Below are 17,177 nucleotides of genomic sequence, written 5' to 3'. Positions count from 1 at the left end.
AAAGAGTGTTAGAAGAAAAACTATGAAAAAGTGAAAAAATAAATTGCATATGATACAAAAAAGTAAGGATATCCCATGTTCTTGGATTGGAAGAATCAATATAATCAAAATGTCAGTCCTACCCAAATTAATTTACATATTTCAATGCTATTCCAATCCAGTTACCTGAGACATTTTTCACAGAAATAGAGAAAAATTATAAAATTTGTCTGAAATTTAAAAAAACTGACATTGCCAAGGTGAAACTGTACCAAAAAAGGAAAATAGAAAAAAGCATAATAAAGGACCAGCAGTTGGCATAATGGCTTTGTCACTGGACTCCCATGTAGTTGACCTTGGTTCGAATCCTGGACCTGGTGGCTTACAGTTATGCCAGGCACGTGTGTGTGTGTGTGTGCCCGAGAGGAGAATGGAGGAGAAGGGATTGCGGTGTGGCCACTCCCCCTGGGGGGGTGGTAAGTTCTTGCTTTCTATCTCTCTATCTTTCTCTGTCTTTCTGGTGAGCACACTCGCCCTATAGCAAAAACCTCTCCAAAAAATAAAAAAAGATAAAAGCATAATAAAATAAAAGACATCTCATTACCTGACTTTAAAGTATATTATAAAACAGTGATAATTAAAACAACATGGTACTGGCACAAAAACAGATACAAAGACCAATGGAACAGAATAGAGAATCCAGAAGTAAGCCCCAAATCATACAGTCAAGTGATCTTTGATATAGGGTATAAGACAATGCAGAGGAGAAAAGAAAGTCTTTTCGGCACATGGCATCGGAAGAACGGGATATCCATCTTCAGAAAAAATGAAACTGGCCTCCTATCTCTCACTGTTAACTAGAATTGACTAAGAATGAATCAAAGATTTAAATATAAAGCCTCAAACAACAAAACTACTAGTAGAAAGGGTAGGGAGAAACTTTTGAAGACATTAGAGTGGGCAAAGATCTCTTAAATAAGAATCCAGAAGCACAGGCAATAGTCCCTAAAATAGACAAATGGGATTACAACAAGCTTTACAAGTTTACTCACAGCAAAGGAAATTAAAACTGGAGTGAAAAGACAACCCTTGGAATGGGATAAAATATTTTCAAATTACTCATCAGGCAAGGGATTGATATACGTTATAGAATTTATAAGGAACTCAAGCAGCTTGGAATAATCCAATTTTAAAATAGGCAAATAAATTGAACAGACAACTCTCCAAGGAATATTTACAAATGGCCAAGAGACATATGAAAAAATATTCAGTCTCTTGTCATAAGAGAAATGCAAATTAAAACTACAATGAGATATCATTTAACCACAGTTGAATGGCTATGCTCAAAAAAGTTAAAAAAAAAAAAAGTGTTGGCAAAATGATGGTAAAAAGGGAATTTTCTTACACTTTTGATGAGAATTTACATTAGTCCTCTGTGGAAAACAATATGGAGGTTTCTCAAAAATCTACAAATAGAGCTTCCATAGGACCCAGCAATCCCACTTCTTGGTACTCACCAAAGGATAAGAAAACACTCGATTGGAAAGACGTCTGCAGCATTATTTGCAACTGCTTAAACATGGAATCAATATAAGTGTCCAAAACTTGAAGAATGGGCTGAAAAATTGTGGTACATACATTCTATGGAATATTTTACAACCATAAACAACAGTGAGATCCTATCATTTGAATAAAAATGCATGAATATAGAAGACTTAATGATGAGAAAAATGGGTCAGATTGAAACATACACATTGTAAATGTCCATGAAACTTATACTGAATGCCATGGCAGAGGTTGAAGACTAGAAAATGTAATGATGGAAAAGATGTAAATGCTAGAGACTATAATGAAGCATTTGACATATGGAAAAATGGAAAAAATGTAAAAGGAATATGTTTATTATGAAATTTTTAAAAAATAGCAGTCATTGTGAGTATATCTTTTTTCTTTGGCATAGTTGAATCTTAACAGTCTTATTATTTCAGAACTTTAAAAGTGATTTATAAGAGAAATCTTGTGAAGTGATTTTGTTTTTTGTTTTTCTCTTTTTTCCATTTATTTATTTATTTTTACATTTTTCCACAAATATTTACTTTACATATCAAAAAATTTTTGTTCATACTCCATAGTTCTTGATAGTTCATAAACAACTGTCAAATTTTCAAAATATTTCATTCTAAAGATAATGTTCAAAATATTTCTTATAATTCTGTATAAATTTGTTTGTGACTCTACAACAATAGAAACAGTATGATTTTAAATGTTTTTGAGAAAATATTTACATGTCACCTCTCAAATTGTTGAAAAGCAAATGCCCAGCACACAAGTCACATATAAACCTTCTGAATTCAGCCCTGCCTACCAAGTATTCTGTGATATACAATCTGCTAACAAACATCAGTCTCTTTTCCTTCCTTCAAAGTCTTTCTCAAGATAATCCACTGGTGTGGTTGCTCTTTTGCCGTTTCTACTGATAACAATGCTGGACTTGAAAAATCCATGTTATTTTGTTTTATAAATTCTTTCATATATCTTCTCTAATCTTCTCTGCCAGGCAGAACTATTTATGGTGCCAGGCCATAAGAGCTTCTGTTGGCTTACTTGAGAGCCACTTTAGTTCCATAGTTTTCTGATTAATTTTCAGATATGACATTCCAGTCAAAGTCCTGTCCAATAATAAGTATTCCCAATTTCTGATTCAATGCAACTAGCATTATTAAACTTATGCAAATGACCTTTTTACCACAAAATCTTTTCTGTATATATTGAGCAAGGACATACAGTTTTGTGGCCAAAACTTAAGAAAAAGTATTTAGTATCTCTTACGGTAGGAGAAATGTGAATCAAAACCACAATGAGGTATCATCTAACCCCAACCAGAATTGGCTACTAGCAAAACAAAACTATAAAGACAGACAAAGGGACCAGCAGTTGGTGTAATGACTATGTCGCTGGACTCCCATGTAGTCGGCCATAGTTTGAGTCCCGAACCCAGTGGCTTAAACTTATTCTGGGCATGTGTGCATGCGTGCCCAAGATCCCAAGAGGAGAAAGGAGGAGAAAGGATTGCTGCATGGCCATTCCCCCTGGGGGGTGATTTCTTGCTTTCTGTCTCTCTCTGTCTTTCTGGCGAGCTCATGTGCCCTATAGCAAAAACCTCTCAAAAGAAAAAAAAGAAAGAAAAAAAAAAGGAAGGAAGAATACATAATTGGAAGAAATAATCTCTTTAACTTTGTTATTGATAAAAGTGGATATTTACATGCTGTCAAATTTTCAAAATATTTCATTCTAAAGATAATGTTCAAAATATTTCTTATAATTCTGTATAAATTTGTTTGTGACTCTACAACAATAGAAACAGTATGATTTTAAATGTTTTTGAGAAAATATTTACATGTCACCTCTCAAATTGTTGAAAAGCAAATGCCCAGCACACAAGTCACATATAAACCTTCTGAATTCAGCCCTGCCTACCAAGTATTCTGTGATATACAATCTGCTAACAAACATCAGTCTCTTTTCCTTCCTTCAAAGTCTTTCTCAAGATAATCCACTGGTGTGGTTGCTCTTTTGCCGTTTCTACTGATAACAATGCTGGACTTGAAAAATCCATGTTATTTTGTTTTATAAATTCTTTCATATATCTTCTCTAATCTTCTCTGCCAGGCAGAACTATTTATGGTGCCAGGCCATAAGAGCTTCTGTTGGCTTACTTGAGAGCCACTTTAGTTCCATAGTTTTCTGATTAATTTTCAGATATGACATTCCAGTCAAAGTCCTGTCCAATAATAAGTATTCCCAATTTCTGATTCAATGCAACTAGCATTATTAAACTTATGCAAATGACCTTTTTACCACAAAATCTTTTCTGTATATATTGAGCAAGGACATACAGTTTTGTGGCCAAAACTTAAGAAAAAGTATTTAGTATCTCTTACGGTAGGAGAAATGTGAATCAAAACCACAATGAGGTATCATCTAACCCCAACCAGAATTGGCTACTAGCAAAACAAAACTATAAAGACAGACAAAGGGACCAGCAGTTGGTGTAATGACTATGTCGCTGGACTCCCATGTAGTCGGCCATAGTTTGAGTCCCGAACCCAGTGGCTTAAACTTATTCTGGGCATGTGTGCATGCGTGCCCAAGATCCCAAGAGGAGAAAGGAGGAGAAAGGATTGCTGCATGGCCATTCCCCCTGGGGGGTGATTTCTTGCTTTCTGTCTCTCTCTGTCTTTCTGGCGAGCTCATGTGCCCTATAGCAAAAACCTCTCAAAAGAAAAAAAAGAAAGAAAAAAAAAAGGAAGGAAGAATACATAATTGGAAGAAATAATCTCTTTAACTTTGTTATTGATAAAAGTGGATATTTACATGCAAAACAATGAAATTGGACCTTTACTAATACAATACACAAAAATCAAGTCAAATTGGATTTAGATAATAGTAACTGAAACTATAATACACCTAGAAAACAAATAGGAGAAAACTTTAATGTTACCGATCTTGGTTATGATTTTTTTGGGCAGGACCCCATAAGCAAAGGCAACAAAAGGAAAAATACAGAAGTGGAATTTCATCAAACTAAAAAACTTATGCATAGTACAGGAAACAATCAAGAGTCAAAAGGCAAGTAATTTTTCATGGGAAAAATATTTTAGTCCAATAAAGGGATAATATCTAAAATGCTTAAGAAACTCCTACAACTCACAACACCCAAAATAAATAACCCAATTAAAAAATGAGCAAAGAACTTCAATAGACATTTACTTAAGGAAAATACACAAACAGAAATTATATAAAAAAGATGTTCAACATCACTGGAATACAAACCAAAACCAAAATGAGATACTACCTCACACCTACTAGGATGGCCATTAACTAAGAACAATCAAGTAAGTGTTCACAAGGTAGTTGGAACACTCATGCGCTACTAGTGTGACTAGAAAATAGGGAACCCACTAAGGAAAATACTATGGATGTTCCTCAAAAAACAAACAAACAAAAACAATTTATGAGTCAGCAATTCCACTTACAGGTATTTATCCAAAAGTATGAAAATCAAGATCAAAGAGATGTTTGCATTTCCATATTCACTACACAATTATTCACAGTAGCCAATATGTCAAAGTAACTTTAATGTCCATAAGGGGATTCTAAAAAAGTAATTATGTACAGTATGTAGCAGAATGCCTAATAGTTTTTATTCAGTCTTAAAACAAAGATAAATTCCAGGGAACCAGCAGTTAGCGTAATGGCTATGTCGCTGGACTCCCACGTAGTCGACCGCGGTTCGCGTCCTGGACCCGGTGGCTTAAAACTCACGCTGGGCGTGTGTGCGTGCGTGCCCAAGATCCCGAGAGGAGAATGGAGGAGAAGGGATTGCGGCATGACCATCCCCCCTGGGGGGTGATTTCTCGCTTTCTGTCTCTAATGTCTCTCTCTGTCTGTCTGGCGAACGCACGTGCCCTATAGTGAAAATCTCTCCAAAAAAAAAAAAACAAAGATAAATTCCAAAAGGCAAAGATAATATCAGTGAAATTTAGAATAGATGAACTAAAATTTTTCAGTCTGAGGAACATAAAAATTAATAGAGTCGCAGAGACTAGCAGAAAACTTTAAAATGTACCAACATATGCACCACTGGCATCAGAGATTGAAAGCAGATAGAGAAGAAACATCTTTTGAGAAAACAATGGGTAATAACTTCTCAAATTTCTGTGAAAAAATATTAATCTTCACATCAAGAAGCTGATAAACTCGAATATATCCACATGTATTCATATCATAGTCAAAATATCAAAACAATTTGGAAGTTTCAACATTTTTAATTTGATATAAACTTATTTATTATTAGTTTTAATTTTTAAAATGGAATCATTGTGTATCATAAAAGTTTATCTTTGGTTAAAAGATGTTTCATTCAGTTGAAAGATCTTCCCCATTTTCTCAATTACAAAAAGAGAAGCTTTAAATCCACTAAAAAGTAACATTGCAAATACCCTCCTCTCCCTTGTCCCACAGAGTGGCCTTGCTCTGCAGGAGAGCTCCAGTTCCATCTCTAGGCCCCTGGACAGCAAGGGAAATTGAGGCAGGGGCACCACTGCCCCTGCCCCACTTCCAGGCTTCAAGACCAGGACCCAACCCCCTAGATAGGTAGGCAGGTTTTTTTTTTTCTTTGCTCTTCCTTTTTGTTTTGTTAATACCCTCCTCTCTCTTGTTCCACAGAGTGGCCCTTGCTCTGCAGGAGCATGCCAGTTCCATATCTAGGCCCAAGGCGAAATCGCGTGCTGCACTAATGCGCAACATGCAACTTTTTCGTTATTTTCCTCTGTACTTTTTTCTTTCCTCTTACATTATCCTCTCTTCCTCATCCTCCACCCTGCCAGAGGGATTAGACAGGTCTAGAATAACAGTTCTAAAATTCCCTAGTATTTTAAGGTTCCCTGGGATCCTCCCCTGTACTGAACCACCTGTGATTAAGGAGATACTACTCTTCAGAACCTGAATAGAGTACACTGCTTGAGACCACATTGCTAAAAACAACAGAAGAGAGACTTCCACATACATCAATTCACAACAAAAGGGAAACATACTTACCCCTAGTCAAAGAAATGTTCTCCTAAGAGGTATTCAAAAGTCAATACATCTTCTAATGGCTAGAAGTAGAAGGACCTCAGGTCTGAATAAACAAGGAAATATATCTCCATCAAAGGAACAGAGTAACTCCCCTCCATCTTGCCAAAAAACTGAGGATGTTACCAAAATGTCAGAGAAAGAATTTAGAACATTCATGGTGAACAAATTCTGAGTTGGAACAGAAAAGAGGTATTAAAAGTTGATTAGACCATGCTGAAGATCGCTTCTCTGATGTAGAATATAAAACTTCTGACCTAGAAAAAAAAAACACCAAAAAGATAGAGAAAATAACAACAACAACAACAAAAAACGAAAAACACAAGGATAATATGCGAGAAATTCTAGATTCCATTAGACACCCAAACATCCAAATAATTGCATCCCAGAAGGTGAAGAAACTAATAAGGACATGGAAAATCTATTCCATTAAATCCTGGAAGAAAAATTTCTCAAGTCTAGAGAGGAACTCAAGTATCCAGACCCAAGAAATACAAAGAACCCCAAATAGAATGAACCCAAGAACATCTTCCCCACGGCACATCTTAGCCAGACTCTCCAAGACCACAGATAAAGACATGATACTAAAACTGGCAAGAGAGAAACAATTGACTTACAAAGGTCATCACATAAGGCTAACACTGGATCTCTCAATGGAAAAAATGCAAGCAAGGAAAGAATGGGAAGATGTTTTAAAAGTATTAAGAGAAAAACAATTTCAACCAAGATTACTATATCCTGCAAGATTATCCTTCATATGGGAAAAAAAGAATAAAATCTTTTCAGACAAACAAAACCTGAAAAGAATTTGCAAAACCAGACCAGCTCTTAATGAAACACTGAAGAGTGTACTGTTCTAGGAAAACTAAAGAATGAACAGCCAGAAATAAAGGAATAAAAGGCAACCAAGACAATGGCCAACTTAAACATCAGGACAAGTCCAGAAATATTGATAATAACATTGAATGTGACTGGATTAAATTCTCCTATAAAGAGACACAGATTGACTGAATGGGTAAAAAAAAATAGAAACTCTTTATCTGTTGCCTACAGTATACTCATCCTGTGGATAAAGACATACACAGACTAAAAGTGAAGGATTGGGAAAAGGTTTTCCATGCAAATGGGAATCAAAAAGAGCTGGAGTCGCAATTCTAATTTCTGACAAAATAGCCTTTAAAACCAAAACTGTTCAAAGAGACAAACAAGGACACTATATTGTACTAAAAGGGCCAATCAATCAAGAAGATATAACGCTTATAAATATCTATGCACCTAACACAGGAGCATCCAAATATGTGAAAGAATGGAGGAGTCTGACCCAGTGGGGTCCCAGGACCTGTTTTGAGCCCTTGACCTTTAGAGCACCGCTTCCAGTCGGTTCAGTACGTTGGCAAGGCCACTACTGTGTGCCCCCAACCTAGGAACAAAGCTTGGGTCAATTAGCATGTCGGCAAGGCCACTTGCTATTCACTCCGGGAACTGTGGTAGCCTTGCTGGGAAGTGACCCCCCCTCTGACTCTCTGATATACTACTATAAAAGAATTACATAGTTTTCTCATACATCTTTGTAGTAAGGTTTCCCCAAAATTCCCCGACCGCTCCCCTTTACCGTGACCACTTACTGTTAATTACAGTGTTTCATTGGGCACAATAGAAGGTGTGCTGAAGTTCTTCTTGACCTTTGGAAAGCCTTTCAAAACACATTTAATATAAACTTAAAAATAACCTCTTAGGTCAAAACTGACCCAGGACACCCCTGCCTCACTGTAGCTAATGTTCTGACAAAATACATGATGGTGGCACCACAGGCTCAATAGAATGCCTAGGTGTACCATAAAGTTTTTCATTAACTTTTTAGTCACTTTACTGCCAGTTGAAAAAGCTGTCTCCCCGCCCTCATCAAGTGAACAGTAACTTCACCCTTTCAGGATAGGTAAATATATTAGGATTCTTTTCATTAAATTTTAGATCTCTATAGAATTATATATCATTCTTTATTGAGATCCATAAGAACTAAATCTGTACTTGACATTTTATTTTTTAGCAATGCGACCAGTAACCGCAAGATGGCTGCCGCCAAGTACTGGCTGATAATTAAGTCTGCCTGCTGGAGCTGTTCTCCAAAACCACACTCCCAGAAGTTCCCAAAAGCCTGCTTACATCGATCAAACAATTGTTGAATTGTATCGATGATTAATAGACCTGCCCTTAATCAAACCCTGAATAGAATCTTTGATCTCTATTGTTAAAACTTTATGAATTGATAATTAGAACATGTAGCCCCTGACTCGTTCACTTCCATGTATCACATTTTCAATAAAAAGGCATGATGATTCCTAGGAGTTGTCACTCCTCAGAGAGAGATCTCAGAGGAGTGTCCAACTCAGGACATGCATGAAAAGGCACGAGGCCTTTGTCTTCCTTTCCTTCCAGCATCGCCTCTGACGAGTCAACCCACCCCCACCGAGGCTGGTCCCCAGCAAAGGAAAGACTGTTAGATCTAAAAGGAGACATGGACTATAACACACTAATTGTTGGACGCCTCAACACTCCACTATCCCCTCTGGACAGATCATCTAGACAAAAAACAGGGAAAAAGATAAAGGATCTAAATGATACCATAAATCAAATGGACTTAACAGACATCTATAGAACTTTGCATCCAAAAACCACAAGATATACTTTTTTCTCATCCCCACATGGAATTTTTTCAAAGATTGACCACATGATAGGACACAAAGCAAGCCTCTACAGATTCAAAGGCATAGAAACTATATCCAGCATCTTCTCCAACCATGATGGAATTAGACTTGATTTTAATTTCAAGAGAAACCCTCAAAAATACTCAAATACATGGAAACTAAATAACCTACTCCTGACTTCACAACTACTGAAGAAATAAAGACTGAGATCAAAAGATTCATGGAAGTCAATGAAAATGAGGACACACGTTTCCATAATCTTTGGGACACTGCTAAAGCAGTCATAAGAGAGAAGTTCATAGCAATTAGTGCACATAAGAAGAAGATGGAAAGAAGGCAAATGGATCACCAAACATCATGCCTCAGAGAATTGGAAAAGCAAGAGCAAAAAATATCCAAAAAACTCCAGAAGAAAGGAAATAGTGAAGATATGAGCAGAAATAAATGAAGTAGAAAATAAATGAACCATACAGAAAATAAATAAAAGTAAAAGCTGGTTCTTCGAAAAGATAAACAAAATCAATACACCTCTAGCAAGATTTATTAAGAAGAAGAAAGAAAGGAACCAGGTAAATCAAATCTGGAATGAAGCAGGCAATATAACCACAGACATAGTAGAAATACAAAACATGATTAGAGGATACTATGAAAAACTATATGCCAAGAAGCAAAAAAAAACATGGATGAGATGAACAAATTCCTAGATACATAGCATCTACCAAGACTGAGCCAGGAAGATGTAGAAAGTCTCAACAGGCCCATTACAAGTTATGAGATTGAATCAGTAATAAACAACCTCCCAACAAAGAAAAGCCCTGGTCCTGAAGGCTTCACCTCTGAATGCTACAAAATTTGCAAAGAAGACCTAATCCCCATTTTGCTCAAATTATGTCTAAAGATCCCTAATTCATTCTATGAGGCCTCCATCACCCTTATCATTAAAACAGAAAAGGGCAGGACAAGGAAGGAAAACTATAGACCAATATCTCTGATAAATATAGATGCAAAGATTCTCCACAAGATACTAGCAAATCATATCCAACCACTTGTAAAAAAGATTATATATCACAATCAGGTAGGCTTTATTCCAGGAATGCAAGGTTGATTCAACACATGCAAAACCATTAATGTAATAAGCCATATCACCAGAAGGAAAGATAAAAAACATATGATCATATCAATTGATGCAGAAAAAGCATTTGATAAGATACAACATCCCTTCATGATCAAGACTCTCAGCAATATAGGCATAGAAGGGTCATTTCTCAACACAATAAAAGCTATCTATGAAAAACCCACAGCAAACATCCTGAATGGAGAAAAGCTGAAAGCTTTTCCATTAAAAATGGGTACAAGACAAGGATACCCACTTTGTCCACTCCTTTTCAATATAGTACTGGAAGCCCTCACCAATACAATCATTAAAGAGAATAAAATAAAAGGCATTCAAATAGGAAAAGAATAGATGAAACTCTATTTGCAGATGACATGATTGTATACATAGAAGACCTAATGGTATCCATGAGAAAACTCCTGGAACTAATACATGAATACAGTAAAGTTGCAGGATACAAAATTAACATCCAGAAATCTATAGCATTTCTATATACAAGAAGCAGACTGAGCTACAACTGAAAAAACTAATTCCATTTACCATAGCCACATAAAGTATAAGATACTTAGGAATAAATCTAACCAAAGAAGTTACAGACCTCCACAAGGAAAATTATGAGAAGCTAAAAAAAGAAATAGAAAATGACACAAAAAAGTGGAAGGACATCCCAGGTTCTTGGATTAGAAGAATTAATATAATCAAAATGGCAATTCTACACAAATTAATCTATATATTTAATGCAATTCCAATCAAACTTTGAGACACATTCTTTTTTTTTAGAATTATTTTTACTTAATTTTATTTATTTATTCATTTTATGTTAATTTGACCAGAGAGAGAGAAATGAGAAAGCAAGCCACCAGGTCTGAGGCTAGAGCCCTGGTCAGTCATGTGGGAGTGTCCAGCGCCTTAACCACCATGCTACCTGTTGGTCCCTGAGACACATTCTTCACAGATTTAGAAAAGACAATCATAAAATTTGTCTGGAATCATTAAAGACCCTGTATTGCCAAAGCAAACCTGCACAAGAAGAGTGGAATGGGTGGCATCTCACTGCCAGACCCAAAAATATACTACGAAGCTGTGGTAATCAGAACAGCATGGTACTGGCACAGAAACAGACACGTGAACCAATGGAACAGAATAGAGTCCCCAGAAATAAATTCCCAAACATACAGTCAACTGATTTTTGACAAGGGGTACCAGTCAATTCAGTGGGAAAAGGAAAACCTCTTCAGCAAATAGTGCTGTAAAAATTGGATTTCCATCTGTAGAAAGATGAATCTGAATCCCTACCTCTCATCTTTGACAAAAATCAAGTGAAGGTGGATCAAGGATCTAAATCTAAGACCTCAAACTATAAAGCTGCTCCTGGAAAACAGTGGGGAAACTCTGGGAGACATTGGAGCAGGCAAAGACTTCTTAAATAAGACCCCCCAAAAGCACAGTCAATAATCACCAAAATAGACAAGTGGCATTACATCAGACTAAGAAGTTTCTGCATGGCAAAAGACACAGTAATTAGTATGAATAGACAGCCCTCAGAATGGGAAAATATTTTTGTAAACTATGCATCAGATAAAGTGTTGATAACCAGAATACACAAGGAACTCAAGCAGCTGTTCTGAAAAAATATGATCAACCCTATTAAAAGATGGGAGAATGAGTTGAAAAAACCATTCTCTATGGATGACATCCATATAGCTAACAGGCATACGAAAAAATGTTCAACATCCCTCATTGCAAGGGAAATGCAGATTAAAACAACAATGAGATACCACCTAACCCCAGTCAGAATGACTAAGATTAAAAATACAAAAAGTGACAAGTGCTGGTGGGGGTGTGATGAAAGGAGAACTCTATTACACTGCTGGTGGGAATGTAAATTGGTCCAGCCACTGTGGAGAACAATTTGGATATTCCTCAAAAATCTACAAAAAGAACTACGATATGATCCAGCAATCTCACTCCTTGGTATCTACCTAAAGGACACAAGAATTCTTAATCGGAAAAGTGCCTGAACATTGATGTTTATTGCGGCACTATTCACAATTGCTAAGACATGGAACCAACTCAAATGCCCACAAACAGATGAATGGATTGAAAAACTGTGGCACATATACTCTATGGAATACTATTCAGCCATAAAACACACACACACACACACACACACACACACACACACAGAACACTCTGATAGTTCACAGAAAGTGCAAGGAAAGACCCTGTATTGCCAAAGCAAACCTGCACAAGAAGAGTGGAGTGGGTGGTTTTACTGCTAAGTGAAGCAAGCCAGTCAATGAAAAAAAGACATTGTATGTCCCCACTTAATACATACCAAGTGTCCACACTCTATGAGAGAAACCGATTGACTAAAGGATATAGAAACACACTAAATGGATGTGAATACCATATATAGTATGTGTGAAAGAGTAGAATCTGAGGAAGGACATTTAGAGAAAAATAGAGGTAAAGCATTAATGGGACAAAGAAATGTGGTATTATCTGTTGAACATAATTTTATAGTTTATCAACTGACTAGAGAGAAATGTTCACATGTTGGAATATTCACTTTGTAAGCTAAATAATGTGATTGAATGTATAAAAGAAAATGAAATAAAAAATAAACAAAATGTCAACAACAACAAAAAGTAACACTGCTTTATTGAGAAGCCTCTGAATTATTAAAATATACCAAAAATCAACCAAGGTTTCTAACTAATTTTATTAAAATTTAAGCAAACAAGTATAATTCTTTTTTAATTTCATATTTACATTTAATTATTGTATTAGGTTGTCCAAAAGTCATGACATATTTTGCATAGAAAAAAAAAACACACCATGCCTTTTCTGACAACCCAGTATATCTTTGTGGAGCACAACATAGATTTTCAAAACATGCATGTAACTTATGACACTCAAATCAAGGATGATATCATAATGATTTTCAACAAAGAACTATTTTACATATATATCTATACACATGCACACACACTTGGCAATGTCTTTTTTCACTCAGTTGTGGTATGCTGTTTCACAACCCCTTTGCTCTATCTACCTGCATTCCTGTGTCTATTAAATGCTTTATTTCCTGATCCCTTCTTATCTCATCACCCTTCCATTCACTAAGCAGTCTCTGGTATCTATGGTTGTCTTTTCTACTTCTATGTCTTCAAAACTCAATTTGTACCACAGAATGCAGACATTCAGTATATACCGAGCAAGGGCAGACAGTGTTTATCTTTCATATTCTGGCTAGTTTCACTTAGTATTACATCAACTAGGTTTGTTCATTTTGTATTGAATGATAAAATTTCAATATCCTTTATGAGTGCATAGTATTCCACAGCATACATACGCCACATTTTTAATCCAGTTGTCAGTTCCTGGACACTTAGGTTGACTCCATATATCAGCTATTATAAATAACACTACAATGAACATAGATGTGCAAATGTTTTTACAACTGAATGATTTCCTACCTTTTGTGTAAATACCCAGGAATAGGATTTCTGGGTCATATAGTAGTTCTGTTTGTAAAGTTTGAGAATTTCCATATTACTTACCACAATGACTGTACTAATTTACATTCCCACCAACAGTGCAGGAAGTCTATTTTACTACAGTGTCAATAGCACTTGCTCTTCATTCTTGTTTGTCTTTTTCGTTTGTTTGTTTTGTCTTTTTTTTTTTTTTGAGAAGTTTTTGCTATAGGGCACATGCGCTCTCCAGAAAGATAGAGACAGAGAGACAGAAAGTGAGAAATCACCCCCCAGGGAGGATGGCCACCCCAAAATCCCTTCTACTCCATTCTCCTCTTGGGATCTTGGGCATGCACGCACATGCACCCACCATGAGTTTAAGCCACCAGGTCTGGAATTCAAACCATATTTGACTACATGGGAGTCCAGAGACATAGCCACTATGCCAACTGTTGGTCCCTTTGTTTGTCTTTTTAGTTTTGTTTTGCTACTGGCCAGTTCTGGTTGGGGTTAGATGATACCTCATTGTGGTTTTGATTCACATTTCTCTTACCATAAGAGATACTAAATGCTTTTTCATAAGTTTTGGCCACAAAACTGTATGTCCTTTCTCAATATATACAGAAAGGATTACGGTGTGTTGGAGGTGATATCTCAATTTCCCTCTCTCTCTCTCTCTCTATCTTCCTCTTTAGCAAGTGTATATGCCCTATAGCAAAAACTAAAAAAAAAAAAAAAAGGGTACAAAAGAAACACACAAAAAATTTGTAGACATATTCATGTACAATTAAATAAACTTCTCTTGAACTTAGCAGAAAATCTTTTAAATCATTAGAATAAGATTTTAATTATTACTTACTATGAAAACTCTGAATTCTGGTAGCATTAATCTTTTTGATTTGCGATTGGACTTTTGAAACTAAAGCAAACTCCTCATTTGATTGCAGAGCTATAAGAAATGCTAAACAAAAAAGCAGATCTACGATAAGACTTACGGATATGACTTTCAAGTAATCAACAAAATTTTCTCTCATTTGGGTAAAATTAAAGAAGAAGACTGCAAAACTTAAACAGTTAACAATTTATTAAAACAGTCCATGGAGGCAAAATGGGAAATTCATGTAAATAGTTTTCATGAATGTGTGTGAAAGCAGTATTACAAAGTACTCATTGACCATGCAAATATCATCTAAAGGTAGGAAACCTGTCACTTCAGTTTTCTCTTTATCTTAAAGTATTCACATTTAGGTTGAAGTGTAAAATTTCTATAAAGTATATGCTTATGAATGAAAAAATCTTCAAATGAGTTTAACTTAAAATAGTTTAAAGATGACTCTATTATACTTACCATGGCGTCTATCCATTCTTGTAGTTTGTAGATCCTGTTCTATTTGGGTTAGTTCTGAATCTTCATAGGCAAGCAATAGATTTTCATCGGCTACTTCATAATAAACTACAGAAAAAGAGATCCATTGTAAAATCTGTAGGTTTAAAATTTAAACCAAGTGTATGGCAGCATTTTCCCTCATTTTCACTGAGTTATAATTAAATGACTATTACGCTAATCTGACATAAAAATTGTGAGAACAGTTTTAACAGGCCTATGTTGAAGCTATTGATATTTTATTTTCACTACATACTGTTAACTAAAAAATAAAACTTAAAAGAAAGTATTGGGGCTTGGAGGTGGTGTAGTGGTTAAGGGCACTGGGCTCCCACATGGCTGATAGCATTTCAAGTCCCAGACCTGGTGGCTTGCTTTCTCACTTTCCCTATCTCTCTCTCACTCTATCCCTCTTTGGTCAAGTCAAAATAAACAAATAAAGTTAAATAATTTTTTTAAAAAATGGTATCTATCCATTACCTTTTGGGTAAAAGTGAAAAAATAAAATTTTTTAAACAAGAGACAATTACCTTTATAAAGTGACACATGTAAAACATAACCTAGAAGAGTATATACCTCATTACCTACAAAGAGAGTAAGAGGAGGAATGGAGGAATGTAAAGGGGAGGGATACAGGAAAAATGATACTTCTCTAAGCATGCCTTTTGCACATTTGTTTTTACTTTGGAAGTAAGTTAATGTATACGTTTCAAAAATATTTAAATGAACTCATAAGATTAGAAAGTAATCTGAAGAGTGCGGTGCAAATAAAAATGACAAAATCTTTTTAGTAGTTTTATATTTTCCAGTACAACAATCTAAACATTTCTGAAACAAATTTAGAAGTATTAGAGAATGTAGGAAATGAGTAAATGTGTTGTTAACATTCAATTGCATTTACACTGTGAAAGAAAGGACAAACACATTTAAAATAAAGGAAGGCAAAGAATTGGACTGAAATTGAAGGTGGCCATGAGAACTCAGATTTCCAAATACATTTATTTGTGTGTGTGTGTGTGTGTGTGTGTGTGTGTGTGTGTGTATGTAGGCAAATATATATATGAACATGTGTATAGGTACATGTATATATGTATGTGTATACACATACGCTTGTATCATTTTTCCTGTACATGTTGTTACTTAGGAATATGATGCTGCCATTAGGAAAAAATATATATATGTGATATTAATTTGCTGGACTAGAGGGCAGGTAATAAGGAAAGTACTATAAAAGTTTGAAAAATGTTGACTTTGTTATGTGCTGTTGAACATTTGGTCAAATGGATGCTAGGTAACTTACTAGAAAAAACTGTACCAGATTAAATTGTAGTGTTGGGAAGAGATTATGAGGCAGAATGTTCAAAAAAAGCATAATTTGAATCTTACCATATGTATTTCATAACATTTGGATTTTCAAAAGAACTTTAGGAGTGTTTTTTTTTACAGCAGCAGGAAATCAGACTAAGAAGCTCCAAATCTTTGTTCTCACATGGAGACAGAAAGCTAAGAAAAAATATATGGGCCTGAAACCAGAACACCTTTTTAAGAATTTTACAGACCAGCTGAGAAGCCACAGCACTTAGGTCAGCCCACAAACAAGGATTTCAGTTTAAAACTGTATTAAATTTTGGCAGAAGAAGCCACGGGCCTTCAGGAGAAGGTTCCACATGGCTACAGAGAACTAGATTTTTAAGGGAATGAAGATTTTCTACTAACAATTCATCCTCCAACAAATGAGCTAGGGGCAGAAGAAGCCACGGGCCTTCAGGAGAAGGTTCCACATGGCTACAGTGAATTAGATTTTTAAGGGAATGAAGATTTTCTACTAATAATTCATCCTCCAACAAACGAGCTAGCGCTAGGGAGCCCCCCCCCCC

The 17,177-nt window shown here is 35.7% G+C and overlaps 1 protein-coding gene across 5 annotated transcripts in view; it reads right to left on the bottom strand.

Annotated features, from left to right (window-relative positions):
• Positions 1-17,177, bottom strand: part of CCDC7 (coiled-coil domain containing 7) — a 329,121-nt gene that overhangs the window by 158,637 nt on the left and 153,307 nt on the right. For all 5 annotated transcript variants that reach the window (XM_027775623.1, XM_006158284.3, XM_027775622.1 and 2 more), the window contains exons 21-22: positions 15,265-15,369; positions 14,776-14,877 (exon numbers count right to left, since the gene is read on the bottom strand). In XM_027775623.1, coding sequence (XP_027631424.1) covers positions 14,776-14,877; positions 15,265-15,369 — 207 coding nt within the window. The remainder of the gene's footprint in view (positions 1-14,775; positions 14,878-15,264; positions 15,370-17,177) is intronic.

The sequence above is a fragment of the Tupaia chinensis genome, unplaced genomic scaffold (assembly GCF_000334495.1).
Source record: "Tupaia chinensis unplaced genomic scaffold, TupChi_1.0 Scaffold000578_2, whole genome shotgun sequence".
Taxonomy (NCBI): domain Eukaryota; kingdom Metazoa; phylum Chordata; class Mammalia; order Scandentia; family Tupaiidae; genus Tupaia; species Tupaia belangeri.
The sequence above is the reverse complement of the archived record's forward strand: the minus strand, read 5'-3'. Positions and strand labels throughout refer to the sequence as shown.